At 39.4% G+C, this 16,340-nt stretch overlaps 1 protein-coding gene across 1 annotated transcript in view; it reads left to right on the forward strand.

Annotated features, from left to right (window-relative positions):
• Positions 1-4,384: 4,384 nt before the first annotated feature.
• The window catches only part of LOC139726279 (xanthine dehydrogenase/oxidase-like), a 36,309-nt gene continuing 24,353 nt past the window's right edge, over positions 4,385-16,340 (forward strand). Inside the window, exons 1-8 of the mRNA XM_071637347.1 lie at positions 4,385-4,429; positions 5,363-5,420; positions 6,058-6,154; positions 8,823-8,931; positions 9,788-9,976; positions 10,406-10,468; positions 14,011-14,085; positions 15,533-15,674. Of these exons, the coding sequence (XP_071493448.1) occupies positions 4,385-4,429; positions 5,363-5,420; positions 6,058-6,154; positions 8,823-8,931; positions 9,788-9,976; positions 10,406-10,468; positions 14,011-14,085; positions 15,533-15,674 (778 nt within the window). The remainder of the gene's footprint in view (positions 4,430-5,362; positions 5,421-6,057; positions 6,155-8,822; positions 8,932-9,787; positions 9,977-10,405; positions 10,469-14,010; positions 14,086-15,532; positions 15,675-16,340) is intronic.

Here is a 16,340-nt window from a genome sequence, read left to right on the forward strand (position 1 = left end):
AGGTCTTTGACAGTGAAATCTTTGATATTCCAGTGTTGCAGTCCATGCATTATGTGACTTCCTATATATGTGTTGTCTGAATTTGTGAATATGTAAATATGTATACTCTAGTCATGTGAGTTAATTCACTGTAAGCAGTGAGGAAAAGGCTACATTTCACTCTATATTACCAAATTTACACATTTCTGGTTTAACATTGGTACCATATGACTTATTCATCTGCGAAGTAATCACACTGCATATAATCAAGCTTTGATGTACAAAACTACTGTTCAATTTAATGAATACAGTGCATTTCAGGCCGGACAAGTGTTCACAAAGAGCAAAAATTGTCCAATACGAAGAGAACAAAAAGTAAGAAAGTGGAAGCGTAAATTTCAAGTTTTGCGTGGATGATCTGCATATTGCATGGACTCAGTCAAAAATATCTTATTGCTGTACATGTTAGAAAAGGTCAAGCAGTTATGCCCACTGGAGGTAGATCTTTATCTCTTATTCAAGTCAGTTCATTCCTCCATGCTACTCTGTCTTCTGTTAACCTATACCTCTAAGTGGTAGAGTTAAATCTAGCCATATAAACTTACCATGCTCACCTCCTGAATTCAGTATTATACTATACACAGCCACAAATTAACACTGGTGCCTCTTTATTACACTCACAGTGCTGTACCATATTGTAAAGCGAGAATGTTACTTCATGTACAATATATTCTCACTTGCACCTCATAACTAGAATTCAAATGAGTCTGATTCTTTCCCATTTAGTTTCTTGACATAGCAGATAATAGAGGTCGAGATGAGTGAAAGAAAAAAAGAGGAAAAAGAAAAGGGAGAGAAGAGGGGAAAAAAAAGAGAGTTAGGGAGAGTCAATGAACAATTATAATTATTGTGACCCAACATTGTTGATGGTTGAGTGGCCGTAGGAAAATTTGCTTAAGACTTCATCTGCTTTGTATTGATATGGAAAATAAACAATGATAGTGCACTTACACATACAATACATACATATGTGTATAATACATTCATGTTTATATCTATACATGTATGTTCAATGGGGGGGGGGGGGAGGAAAATAGATAAGTAGTTAAAGCTACTAATGTGAATCAAAAATATCTCGCTGCAGATCCATGTATCTTGAAATCTATTTTAAATTCCCCAAAGTTTAGCTATTTTATTAATTTGCTTATAATTGTTTCCCCAGTGAATTTCAGTCACAACTGAAAGGGATATTTCATTTCATTTCATTTCATTTATTTGGCAAAATATAAAACAATATACAACATGCAACATGCAACAAGAAACAAATACATGCCAGGACTCCTAAGAAGCAAATTTGTGCTTGTGGCTGGAGCCCTCAAACAAACAAAAAAAAGATAAAATACTGTACATACAATCAACCAACACTTTTTGTGATATGGCACATACAGAGTACTACTCAGTAGTCCAAATTGAAATAATTGTATATGTGTACTTAAGTCATCTGTTATTGGCACAAAAACATATCTTAGCTTAATTTGTTGGCAGACACACACACACACACACACATCCATCCTTTGTATACAGAGAAAAAGAGATGAGAAGAAGAAAGGTAGAGGAAGAAAGGAAGTCTAGTCAGTCATGGATACCATCTGTCTAAAATCTGTTTATATAATACTTTAAATCTGGAAAATGTAGTGCTAGATTTAATCACCATCAATAGAACTCCATTCCTTGACACCTGTAAAACGTATGGATTGAAATCTTAGCGTGGAATATCCCTACGATAGCGTGATTTCAGATGCAAATCAAGAATACTTCATAAGAACCAGTCGACCATAACAAGAGCCTGGTGTCAATAATGTGCCACGCCCACAGAGTAGTTGACATAACGCGCTCGGACCCAGACAAGCGATCCGTGTTGCATTCGTTGATTTGATTATACGTGCCTGTGCGTGCATAACCAAATTGCTCGCATCATCTTGCTGTAGCGGCGGAGCGCAGAGTTCAGGAAAAAGTGTTCAGGATTCAGGGAACACGGCAAGCATTGATCATACGTAGATTGAATCCTGCATGTTTCACACGAGTTGCTGAAACACACCGATCTCTAATTTGGTGCCTTTCACGTGAGCATTAATTCTCTAACAAGGAGAATGGACTACATACATCGTTCGATTTGATTATGTCGTTCAGTAGATAGATTTTAATCTCACGCTTCGCAACGTGCATGGAAAGTGCGTTGGATGCGTTATGTACACAGGCGATGCAGACGACCTGCGGATCGTGTACGAGTGGTAGCAGATACACAAGATGCGGGCTGGAGGTGGTGGTAGGGTAATCCCCGCTGCCGACGCACACACGTTTGAATTACTGTGCGCAGTACTGCCAAGGAGGTAGCTTGCCTAGTACCTCCTTGGTACTGCCAGACAAGTTATATCGTAAACAAGCTAATCGGAAATCCCCACCCCTTCTGCGATGGATCTTCAAATTGTTTTGTTCGTTTGTTCATTTTTCCATCTGGGAAGATGGCTGGATAGCCCATATTCAGCTACTTTAAGCTGGTCTTCCATGGGCTGCAGTTGCAGCAATCAGGTCAGGGAATTCCAAGTTCTTTCCGCTCGCTTGCCCTGCCTGCCCTGCATGGGATGGCTGCCTATGCAAATCCCCTCTTCTAAATACATTTGTACTTAGATATTTATATGCTCGTGGACCACAAGTGATTTTTCATTGCTTATTTTACAATTACATTATTTGGTCATCATGATCAACAACAAAAAAGTACAACGAAGGTATGTGTGGTATATATGCTACTCCTATCAATTGCTCTAGGAGATGCACAGAGACTCCAACCCCAAGCACCTTCTGATCGGGAGATTCTCCCGCCCGAAACCCATAGCAAACGGGAGACTCCAAGTTGATGTGTGCGAAGTTCCTAGGATTCTAGATGTTCACTGGTGCTATCTTAGGCTTATTTTTTCAACATACGATAGAAATAAGTAAGAAATCCTTTCCACCGGGAGACACAGAGCTAGGGCGGGAGAAATCAAATCTCAAACGGGAGAACGGGAGATTGTGCAAAAATGGGCTTTCGGCGGGAGATCTCCCGTCGAAAACGGGAGAGTTGGAGTCTCTGGATGCAAGTTAAAGTTGAATCCGAATACATTGTGTTGTTTTGACTAAATACATGGGTGTATGCAAGGGGGGTCGGGAGGGTCGTACGACCCCCCCAAATTTTCAAAAGGTCCACTTTTTGTAACAGACATTTTTGTTTTTCGAGGGCTTTTTACCCTGTATACAACAGGGGGAAAAGGTGACCAGGTGGTGTTCCAGCAAATTGTCAAAAACCTCGTAAATTTCGTAACTTAGTTTTAATCTGCCATAACTTATTTCTTAGGCTTAATTAAGCCGCACCGCCATGTTTATTGATTTTCCTGTCTCCCATCAGCAACTAATCGAACTGGTTGCCTAGATTACACACTTACAGCCGGCTTTATTACTTGCGCCTTACCCTATGACAACCGCGGCCGTTTGAATCATAGATGGCCTAACCTATATTGTCCTGTAAGGAGAATGTTATAATTCATACTCATGTTTTCAACTCCTGTCCTTTTCGATTGAGATTGAAGTGCATAAAATTATTCTACTTTCTTACTACATTCGGAGGCAAAGTGAAGCAGGATTGACTAGCTCTGGGAGTATCGTCAACTCTGGAATACTTGTATAAAATGGTCCGCAAAACTTTTTACTATAATATACTCTAGGATTTAATAGGAAGGTGTAGCTAGTCAGCAACTTTTTTTAAATGCAGTTTTCAAATTACCGATTCAAGAACTTGTAAGTGACCAACTCAGGTTTTATCACCAGTTTTAACATAAATGAGTTTTTCTAAGTACCCAAGGGTGTGCCGAAAAAGTCACTTTTGTATGCACCAAATGGCCCCATTTTAAGATATAAAATTAAAAAACTCCTCACCGTGGGAGGGGGGAAAACACCCTCCCCCGCTCCGCTCCCTCGCAAAGGTAAAGGTCCAAAAATTGTGATTATGACCCCCAAGAAAAAAATCCTGGATACACCCCTGGACCAACTCAGGTTTTATCACCAGTTTTAACATAAATGGGAATTCTTTTCTAAGTATGCCGAAAAAGTCACTTTTGTATGCACCAAATGGCCCCATTTTAAGATATAAAATTAAAAAACTCCTCACCGTGGGAGGGGGGACACCCCCCTCCCACACCCTCCCCCCGCTCGGTCGCTCCGCTCCCTCGGGCTCGGTCGCTTCGCTCCCTCGCAAAGGTAAAGGTCCAAAAATTGTGATTACGACCCCCCCCAGAAAAAATCCTGGATACACCCCTGAAATATATTGCTTTATTCTGTTTATTAAATTCTTACACTAGTGGGACTGATCAAGATGGCAAGATCTGGCACACTGGTTTTCTTCTGCAATGGACTAAGGGTGAGTGAAAATTGCTGCACCAAATGTAATTTATCTCTTGCTGTGTTAATATATCAGACTTCTCTGTATTAGTCCAGTCAAAATATGGAATGACCCAAAACTAATTGCAACAGAAACCATTCCACTTGCATTTAACCTGGAAGAGCTATCAAAACAACATATTAAAAGTTCCCTAAAATTCGAGTGGTGGATCAATGCCTAATTTGCATAAATTCAAAATGGCCCCCATAATTAAACCTATAAATGCTTATATCTTCGGACATAGAACCCATAGAAAGTCAGTTCTTGTGTCTAAACCTATGTTCTTTAAGTCAAGGAGTACAATTATGACATCAGTAATAACTTAAAAGTATTTCTTTGTACATAATTTGCATATAAATGCATTCAAAATGGCCGCCATAATGGCCTTTTAATATTTCCGTGCATAAAACCTGTAGAAAGAAAATTTTGGCATCTATATTTATGTTTTTCATGTCAATTAACACAATCATGATGTCAGTTGTAACTAAAAAAGCATTCCTACATACACGATTTGCATATATATGCTTATAATTTATATGCAAAATGGCTGCCAAATGGCTTGTACATGCCCCTATCTCTGATTATTTCATCCGTAAACGAAGTGGTTCCCTTCATGTCTCTTATCTTAACTGCCAGGAATAATTGCTGCAGTACCTACATTCAATAGTAAGTCAATGAAAATCTGCATAAATATACATATAAATGTAATTATCAAAGTCACTAGTATGAATACATTTCTACTTTTAGAATATACATACATGCAGCCTGCACAATGTTGATTTTGATATGTATACTGACAGTCAAACACTGATATAATGAAATATGCGTACAGATTTTTGTTTAAACGTCCAAAATAGTGAATTTAGTCACTCTAACTTGAAATATACTTGCTTTTATTTGTATGTTGTGCAGGTTGAAGAAAAGGATGTTGACCCAGACATGACACTGCTGGATTATCTCAGGTCAAAATGTATCCTTTGATAGATCTACTGCATTTGTCCTTGTAGAGATATGTTCACATACAGTGTTGTATCTTACCTGTCTTAGAAATATGTTCTGAATGTCTTCTATAGGTCTCCATTTGAAAAAAGTGTGTCCTTCGGATCACTTTGAATTGTTGAAGACTATAGCTTCATGTATAATTGGGCAGGTGTTTTTGAGAAATGCCTGTTGTAGCAAAATCAGCCCGTCTTCAATAGGTTAAAGAATATTCACTACTAAAGAGATCTGCACATATATGGTATTTTTCCTTTTCTTTGTATCTTGCTGCCTGTCCATCTGTCATAGTTTATCCCATGGGTACAATTCGAAATTAATATTTGCACCTTAATCTTCATTGATTCCCACAAATGTGGGAGTATTTTCTAAATAAAATGTCATGTTTGGGAAGCAGTCTGCTCATATATGGTTGAGACAATTAAGAAACACCCTCTTCATGATCTTAGGCAAAATCTGATGGTCAACCTGGCCCAGTGTATGAGCAATTAAAACTTCTGAGTCATGCAGTGACCTAGACCAGTCAGTTGGTACATGGTATGGCATGGGGGTGCTAGTCTGTGTTCAAGTCTTGACAGCTACTTCTTCTGTGTGATGATGTAATCCACCAGTGCGTCTCACTGGGACCAAAGCAGGGTGCAATCAAGGGGGATGTGGATCCTGCACGGTGATGGTGTCTTCCGTTCACCCCACAACAAAGGAGATCAGGTAATGGACTGGGGCCAGTTCCTCAAGCTATTGCAGTTTTTCATCCCCAAAAAGGCATTGTATTGCAATCATTGTAACTTGCTTTCAAGTTGCTGCAATTAAACACTAAGGTTGGGGTATGAATGACTTGCCGTGTGAGCAGGGAAGTGTAGTTTGTTTGAAGTTATATGAAATTCTCTTAATTTATTTTTTAAAGGACAAGTCCACCTTCGTAAACATAAGGATTGAGAGAATGCAGCAATATTAGTAGAACATATCAGTGAAAGTTTGAGGAAAATTGGACAACCTGTTCAAAAGTTACGGATATTTTAAGTATCTGCGCAGTCACTCCTGGAAGAGAAGACTACTACAGTGTATGATGTCACATGCGTACAACTTCATAAGGAAAATAAAAAGAGAATTTCACAAATCTTTAATTTTTGAATAAAGTGCACATTTCTTCGACTTGCTACTGACGTATGTTAAGGGTAATATTATTCCCCCTGCCTTCTGAAAGAGAGAAGTCGAGCGTTCTTTTGTTATGCGAGAAAAATGGAAATATGTTGAATTTTCTTTATTCTTTTTTTATATTGTTGTACTCATGTGACATCACAAGCTATAGTAGTCTTTTCATCCAGCTGTGACTGAGCAGAAACTTCAAAAATTCATAACTTTTTAACGGATTGTCCGATTTTGCTCAAACTCTCACTGATGTGTTGTACTAATATTGCTGCATTCACTCAACCCACATGTCTGTGAAGGTGAACTTGTCCTTTAAGATCGCCTATCAGATATCTTCTTTGTCAATTTGTTGCAGAGAGGAAAGAAAATCACAGAAGGCTAAAAAGGAATAAAATTTCAACCACTCATGAAATATAAGCCAGTCCATAGACAAACTTTGCACATGAGCAGGAAAGGGTCATTTTGTACAATCAGGCAATTAACTCTTTGGCCCGAATTCACGAAGGTGGTTTAAACTTAGACCATGGTACAAATTTAGACCATGGTCTAAAATAAGCGTTAAATAGGCGTACCAATACATGCGCGCATCAATGCACGTTTTTTTACTGGATGCCTTTTAGCGTGCACAATCTGTCAATCATATCTACGCAGAAGAAATATACATAAACCATGGTTTAAATTTAGACCACCTTCGTGAATTCGGGCCTTTATGTGCCATGGTGGAAAGCCCCTGTTTGCCACATTATTCTGAGACACCAACGTTGTCATGCTTTGAGAAAGCATTCTGTTTTCCAAATCTATGTTACCTTTATAGATTTCTGTTAAGCTGGACTATAGTGAGTAAAGCTGAAGAGAAAATGCCAAGCTTTGCTTTCAGGTATTAATTGTATGAAAAATCTATGATCTGTTTTCTTTCAAATGACTATAGTAGCTAACTTACTGTAAAGGCATGACTTTTGCACATAAAGTAGTGACAGAAACTTAGGATTTTACAGGCAAATTCATTGCAAAACACTTCTTGTTCGTCATTCACAACATAAAATGCAAGCTACAGTATATGTGAAAGGAACAAAAGTGCGAGAAATGCTTTACTTGTACTGCAGCATTTGGCAATTTATCGATCGGTTTGGGCGGGTTTGTGTGTTTGAGCAGAATATGCAAAGTTGGCACGCCGTCGACTGAGTCGGACGTGCGAACGTGGCACAGTAAGAGTTAAGGCTCAAGGGAGCTATTGCAATTATTCATTGTCAGGTTTCTGTGTTGCGTAAACTTGTAACGTTTTCAGCATTCTTGAAAACACTAACTGTTTTTCACCAAACTTGGCAGGTAGCATCCCTAGGATGATAGCAATCTAATTTGTTCAAGTTTGTACCATGCCCCTCCTTGAGGCTCCCAGGGGGAGCTCAAAGCCCCCTATAAAGGAAGCTTGTAAAAAACCTTCTTCTCTTGAACCAAAAATGATATTTAAACTAAGTTAGTGCTATGAGTAAGTATAGTGGTAACTGTGGATAGTTTTAAGTTTGATCATGGCAAGGTCAGAGCCCCAAGCATAGACCAAGTATTAAAAAAAAAGATGGATGTCATTGTCAGGAAGATTCACAAATGCATTTCCCTTCCTTTCAGGATTGTGAAGCTTTGTGACTGACCTGCTAGAATACTCAGTGCATGCAGAGTTCTGGGATCTTGCATACTAGCAATTTTGCTTGGCATATTTGTTCTCTTTTCCCTTCATTGTTGACTGAACTTTGGCTGAACCTCACAGAATGGCCCCATATTTTGACAATGACAGATCTTACGTTCATTCAATGGTTCAACTTGGTGAAGTCCCAACTTTCCAGAGTAGTCATCAATGCTCGCATTCTACGTTTCCTTCTTTGTTGAGAAAGAGAGGGAAACTTTAAAAGTATAGAGGTATTCATAAATCAGCCTGCATTTGCCAGGAAGAACATGTTCTAGTTTTAATCGCACATTTCAAGTGAGAAAACATTAATATTCATATGTTTATGAAATATATGATTATTTTGAAATATCATACAAACCCATCAGAATAATCATTATTTTCACAGGGTTTTTACCCCCAGCCCCAGGGCCCCCAGCCTGATAATGCGTTTGGACCCCCCCCCCCCCCCCCCCCCCCACCGCCACCACCACTGCCATTTAAAAGTGTTCTGCAGCCCCTGCCCAGGACTTAAAATTCAGTTTGCCATGGTGTCCTTCAATTTTTCAGCCACATAGCAGTGACGGCGTGCCTCTACCCACTTTGCCTGATCCATGGCAAGGCAGTCACGACAATAGAGGGTCTGGGCAGTGTCAGGACTGGACTGCATGCTGTACAGGTGAGACAGCCTCTCAAGCTTCTGATTGTTTCCTAACTTCCCCGAGGATATATCCAGAAGTCTTTGATCTCTGAAGTCATAACTGCTAACTCAGTTATTCATGAACAAAACAAAAATGGAGCAGGGAGTAGGATTCTAACAACAGTAGCATCCAAAGAACAGAATGATTATCTTCCATTCAATAAATTGATCGGTAGAGCTTAATGTTCAACTCCTGTAAGAAATCTTAGAAGATATAAATTTCCATGAGTCGATTTTGTTTTTACTCACTTAATGTCCATGATGTCACAGTGAGGTTTTCAAATAAGAGATTGTAGTTTTATAATTTCATCAGCCACTTAATAGTGAACCTCTATGATTATACATTGTCACATCTGAAATATAGATCTTATATTGACTTTAAATTTCCTAATATGGCACATCTCAAGTTTGTGTACATTGTATGCATTTATCGATAGCATTCATTAAAAAAAAAATGTCTCAACAAAATGATGAAACTCTGTGCCAATGTGAAATGTTAGGATATTTGACCCATGACTAGAAACTGTATAGCACTTAGTTCTGACACAGCTCAGGCAGTCAAGCTAAGGCAGTCATTTCAGCGTGCATTTTTAAAAAAAAATGTGGTAAACAAAATGTAGTTTTCATATGTACCTAGTCTATTTGTTGGTCTCATAAGCTCTCAATTCAGTTTTGAATTCCTTCATAGATGATGAATGAGAGAGTATGCAGTTGTTGATTTGGACTGAGTAAAAGTTGTATATGTACAAATGACGATTCATTCCAGCATGTTACATAAAATTACAAAGTTATCGTTATGATCCTCTAACAGTCTCATCCTTTACAACCATTGCAGGAATGCCTCGACAAGAGCCGGACCAATCTCTTTCATTTCTGCAGTCCAGGCATCGCGATGTCCATGTACGCCCTCCTGCGAAATAATCCCAGACCAACCATGGAGGATGTTGTGACATCCGTCGAAGGCAACCTCTGCCGATGCTCCAGCTACAGGCCCATCCTGGACAGCTTCAGGACATTTTGTGGGGTGGGCAAAATATTGTTACATTTAAAGCATAGAATGTGCCTGTGATTTTCTTCCAGGGAGTCTTAAATGTTAGAAATAAACTTTCTGTGCCTATGTATGAGAAATGTAGAGTATGTTCATCCAAAGGATAAAAAAAGAAGATATGAAGGGTTTGTTTGCAAAAACCGATAAGTCCATTTTTGAAGATTTTGAAGTACGATCTCTGTCAAAAAGTACAAAATAATACCTTTTAAATGATATATTGGTCACTACATATAAAGGTATATTTTTGAAGTTATGGTCAAAAGAAGCAAAATTTTTCTTATTATTCTCTTTATTTTTCTTGACCTTTAATCGCAAATATCTCCATTTGGCAAATATGGACTTATCGGTTTTTGCAAACAAACTCTTCATATTTTGATGATCATGTTTGCATTTATGTTCTAACAGGAAAACTGTGAGTGTGCAAGACAGGAAAAGGAAAAGGATAGGGAACCTGAGCAGCCTGTCTCAGCAAACAAAGTAAGCAAAAGAATTTGTGGTACAAAAGGAAAAAGAAGCTTGGTATAGTGTTCCTATCTAGTTTTCTATTTACCTGTCAGTCTGTCAGTTTGTTATTCTAGCTGTTTATCTTTTTCTTTGTATGTCTTGAACCCGGACACAGTGAATTACACATTCTTAATTCATTTATTTTGTTTGGATATCTACTTGTAAGAATTTATTTGGTACTGCATATGAGTAAATGAATAAATAAATTTATGTATGAAATATACATTTATTTTTCAACTATCCATCTACTTTCCTATCTAGCCATACATTGTATCTCTGTTACTTCTTAACTTATGAGGCAGCTACCGTTCAAAGTTTGCGAATGTTTCTTGAGGGAGGAGGATGCTTTGCTATCATGTGATGATTGTCGGAGATGTCAAAACTGTATCGAATTATAAACAAACAAACAAAACAAATAAAAAACAAACAAACAAACAAACACATTGTTTGATTCAAATGACATGACACCAGGCTCATATAAAATCAAGTTTTCAACCCACAGAGGGTGCATATATGCTCTATGTTTATATCTTATGTAGATAACCCACTTTATCTGCAGGAGTATTCACTTGATAAAAAATGAATTAAACGTATACTAACCTCTAGAATGCAAAATGTGATAACGCTTACATCATGTAATGAAGTGGGCAAGGAATTATATAATGATACTGTAGCAGCTCAACTTTTCTCTGCTTCTTTCTCCTCCACAATCTCCTTCTCTCCGCTCCGACCTCTGATCTCTGTCTTCCACACATGCACTCTCACTCTCTCTCCTCCTCTCTCTGTGGGTCATTAATCCTCCCCGCTGGTTCTCTTCAAAACAATTCCAAGGTAACCGCTTGACAACACTGACCACTTGTTTGTTTCACTGTCTGATACCAGAGAGGTGAGTCACCTCCTGTACATGTATAAATACCAGTGGCTCTTGGTGTAAAAATAGAGAGTGTATCACAATTTCACCGTCGTCACATTAGTGACTGGCTCCCACAACTCGATCTAATAAAACCATCCAATCTGCAATGTACGCTCGGAGTGGCTCGTTGTCTTCATTTCCAATAGTGTATCCGACCTTAATTAATTAGTGAGTAGGTGTTGCTACCACTACACCACCATCATCAATACCAATCACTAAATTGGTGACCCCGTATTACGAACAACAACGCAGCAATCATGACTGACACGACATCAACTCCAACCACGCCCGAGCTTGCCTCAACAATGGCTGCCAACACTACTGCCTTTTTGCACCTTGAGATGGATATTCCTCATCACCTAAGTCCATCTCCCCTTTCTCGGAGCCGATTTTCTGCATCACTGTAATCTGCTTTTCGACATGCACCACTCAACTTTGCATCAGCGGGATCGCTCCTTTTTCTCGTCACCGGCCCGCTGCCACATCACGACATGCACTCGACCAGCCCGCGGCCGGCCACTCCCTAGAGCGACTCCCCGACTCAACTGGTTCTCTAAACCATGTTACGCTTACTGCCGGGGAAATTCATTGCACCCATGACGAACTGACATCTATTCGACGATTTCGACCCCGCCACTTACGCCGGCACTTACGCTCATCTTTTGCACGTCACAACGCAGTTGATGCGACAACATCGCCCGCCACGCCAACAGCAATCATCTTCGAACATGCCATCGCAACGAGCACGCTGCATGTTTTTGCCCGCCACGATGCCGCCCGGCCGCCGTCTACTTCACCTGCCGCACGCCTCGCCTCGACGGTTCCTTCGGCAGGCACGCACGATCGACATCCACGAATGCCTAATCGCCGCACTGACACCGACACCTGCCAGCATCGACCCGCCTTCAACCACACGACGCCATTCAAATCGCTTGACCTTTCGATACGATACGATACGAATCGCTCAACATCTGTTGCTTTGACACAATATGAATCGCTCGAACTCTCGCTACGACACGACACACCGCGATACGAATCGCTCAACTCTCGCAACGCCACGATACGACTCGACATCGCCGACCGTTGCCTCATCGACCGCCACGAACTTTCGATCGCCCTCCGCCTAATTTTGGCTCGACCTCGAACACATCACGCATCGGCTTCTACCGGCACGACTCGCTGCTTCCGCTGGCCATATCGCGCTTGCCAACTACATTGTATCAACACGACATCTCCAGGCGACTCACTGTCCTGTCGAGAGACCGTTGATAGCTGACAATCTGACATCGACATCGACCATCCGCTCACCCCGACTCTCGTCCACGCCACATACGTCCTACTGACTACAGTTAGTCTTCGTCAACCGCGATAGCCGGACATTACCCGAGCACATTATAATCGCATGCGATAAAAAGACTCAGTCATATTCAGGACATTCGTGTTGGACACTCATTTCACCGTTTGTATCATGATTACTATATCATGTTTGTCAAGTAAGAATCACCTTGCACATTCAATTGTACTATGATCATGCTTTAATTCTCTAAATTTCTATGTTGCCTTTCGATATGCGATAACACGGTTTATAAACACTGCCTGCAACGACACGCGTCAAACTGCCAGTGATTATTTTTGTATCGTCATCTTGAAACGAAAACATGTAAATTGACAGAATTATTGTGTGCAAATTCCAATTGTTCATACGTTTACCAAATCCCATGCATTTTAATTGTAAATGACGCATACAATTTGATAAGTTCATTGCTTTGAAACGATTCAGCATAATTGACATTTGTTCGTTTGCATTTCTCGAACCACGTTCACTTTGGCATTGTCATGTATACGATTACATAGCGCGTTTCATGCCTTACAACGGTTCACGAAATTTAACATTTGAACGAATGTTAGCATGTACGTTTTCCAAACCATTCAGTACGTTTTATAATTTCTACATGTGCTCTAGCCTCGCTGCATACTTTTACATTTTCTATCGTTCACATCTCTCCTTCACCTTTCGAGAAGCTCACTAGGGGGGAGCTACTGTAGCAGCTCAACTTTTCTCTGCTTCTTTCTCCTCCACAATCTCCTTCTCTCCGCTCCGACCTCTGATCTCTGTCTTCCACACATGCACTCTCACTCTCTCTCCTCCTCTCTCTGTGGGTCATTAATCCTCCCCGCTGGTTCTCTTCAAAACAATTCCAAGGTAACCGCTTGACAACACTGACCACTTGTTTGTTTCACTGTCTGATACCAGAGAGGTGAGTCACCTCCTGTACATGTATAAATACCAGTGGCTCTTGGTGTAAAAATAGAGAGTGTATCACAATTTCACCGTCGTCACATTAGTGACTGGCTCCCACAACTCGATCTAATAAAACCATCCAATCTGCAATGTACACTCGGAGTGGCTCGTTGTCTTCATTTCCAATAGTGTATCCGACCTTAATTAATTAGTGAGTAGGTGTTGCTACCACTACACCACCATCATCAATACCAATCACTAAAATACAATGTATCAAATTAAATTTGAATATCAGCTATTTATTATGATTCTTGTGAACAGTAAACCATTTTTTTTTTCTAATCATGCCAGGTGTCTGAGACCGTTCGTCAAAGTGATGCATCATATGATCCAACTCAGGAGCCTATATTTCCTCCAGAATTATTGGTAAACAGCGTCTTATCATTTATTTAATTGTTCCTCTTTTTTTTTGTACCAAGAGTGATCTTGAAACATTCTCCTCTCTATCCTGCTTTTACTTTTTTCTCATAGGAGTGTCGAGATAATCAAGTTTAAGTATCATATGACATGGACTGAAAACACAAGAAGCATATTAACCGTATTCTAACTGGGCTATTTGAGACCAAGTTTTTACTGGGGGGTTTTTACTTCAGATCTCGGCCACCGATCGCACGATAGCCGCGAAATTTTGCCTAAAGATAGAGCTGGATGTCAACTACAAGATTACATGGTCATACAATAGAAAAATATTTCCTTTCTATTTTCAATAAATCAATTATGCAAATTTGTGCATGAAATTATATTTTCACCTATAACTCCATCAAAAAGACTGAAGGATTGCTAAATTTTTGTGTCTCAATTCCTCAAGACATATCAAACAATTTTCATGAAAAAAAAAATAGCGCAATCAAAATAAATTTCTTTTGTTTTTTATTGTTTTGTTAATTTCTTATCTATTTTGTTGTTTTTTTACCTTTTGTTTTTTATTGTTTTTTTGCCAAATTTTGTTGCAGGCACTTTTTCAGACTTACCTACACTAGAATTGATTAATTTCAATGGTTAAAAGTTGAAATAATCTAATTTATATCAATTTAACCTAAAAACACAATTTGCATTGGGTTTGCACACGATATCATGAATTTGAGCTGTTTTTGGGTTGACATGCATATGCAAAACATTACGTAACTTCAGAACGGTGTGCCCGGACGTCACAAATTTGCGGGAGACTTCAATGAAAAAAGTCGTGAAACAACGCAGCAAAATCTTTGCGCGTTGCGGAATCGTAGCGCGAAACGTCGAGGGGGGGGTCAATTTGACACCCCCCCAGTTAGAATAGGGTTAATGTAGCAAAACATATTTATATATTTTTTTTTTATTTAGACATTCAAATATGCTTTAGTCTCATGCCATAAGATTTACTGCTTGTAACTTTTTTTAAATAATTGATGCCATGGAGACAGCCAATAAAATTGCCTTTCATTATTTATGCATGTTTCCACGTGAGATAGAATCATCAGAAGTTATTACAATACAGTGTATAGTTCAATCATTTGCAAAGCACTTTTATGTGAGTTGAATGTCCATCTCCATCTATATGTGACAGATATCAAGGGAACATGTGAATGTGAATATCATCTTTGACGCTGACAATTAAATCCATGATTTCATCAACTGTGGTCAGAGCCATGCATGTAATGTTTGCCTACCCTTCTCCCACCGGAGTGATACCAATAATTCACTGACTGTATACATGGATTAGAGATACTATCCATGAATATTGATGTGGTGATCATGATGATATCCTACTAGTATCTCTTTTTACTGCAGTACTTTCTGTAGGCAACCATCATTTTGCTCTTGTTCCCAATTGTAGACCAACAGCGCAGAGTTAATCAAGTCTGTGATGTTCGAGATGGGCGGAGTCAGGTGGATGACACTAGCCTCCCTGGAGGAACTCTTGGATCTAAAGAAACAGCATCCAGATGCTCCCATGATAGTTGGGAATACCATTATGGGTGAGGGGGCTTTTACTGCTTTTGTTTTTTAATGTCATCATGTAGCTTTACACAGTGGCGGATCCAGAGGGGGGCGCAACCGGCGCACACCCCCCCCCCCCCCTTTATTTTTCGTGAAAAACAAAAGAAATATAAAGAAAAAAATGAGAAATGAAACCCGGAAGTGCCACCAGAAATATTAGTCACGCCCCCCCCCCCCTTTACAGAATTCCTGGATCCGCCCCTGGCTTTACAGCCCTTAGTAAAGGCATTGTTGATATCAATGGTTGTTCAGTTAGGTGGATGATTCACTGTATGCATCTTCAGTCTACTTCATTTGTCAAGGAAGGGCTTTATTTCAATTTTTTGAAAAATGAGCACCAAATGGTGATGAGTTAGTGCATGTAGTTTAAAATTAAGTGAAACCCACTTGTTCTTGCTCAGTTCTGCATTTAAATGTGTAAGTGTTTATCAGACTGTGTCCACAAATTTCAGTCAAATGAAATTCATTAATGCCGCCATCATAGTACTGTATGAAGAGTTTGAGTGCAAAGACACTTAAAAGCCTTTTTAAAAGTTTTTTAAAGTAAGGTCATCATCGAATAGAGAAATATTAGATCTTTTCAATGTTGCCGCACTCATTGCATAACAAACTATATTAGATGATATTATTGAAATTATCACGTC

The sequence above is a fragment of the Diadema antillarum genome, unplaced genomic scaffold (assembly GCF_040938485.1).
Source record: "Diadema antillarum isolate AM-2024a unplaced genomic scaffold, OU_Dant_1.0 seq00000082_RagTag, whole genome shotgun sequence".
In the NCBI taxonomy this organism is placed as follows: domain Eukaryota; kingdom Metazoa; phylum Echinodermata; class Echinoidea; order Diadematoida; family Diadematidae; genus Diadema; species Diadema antillarum.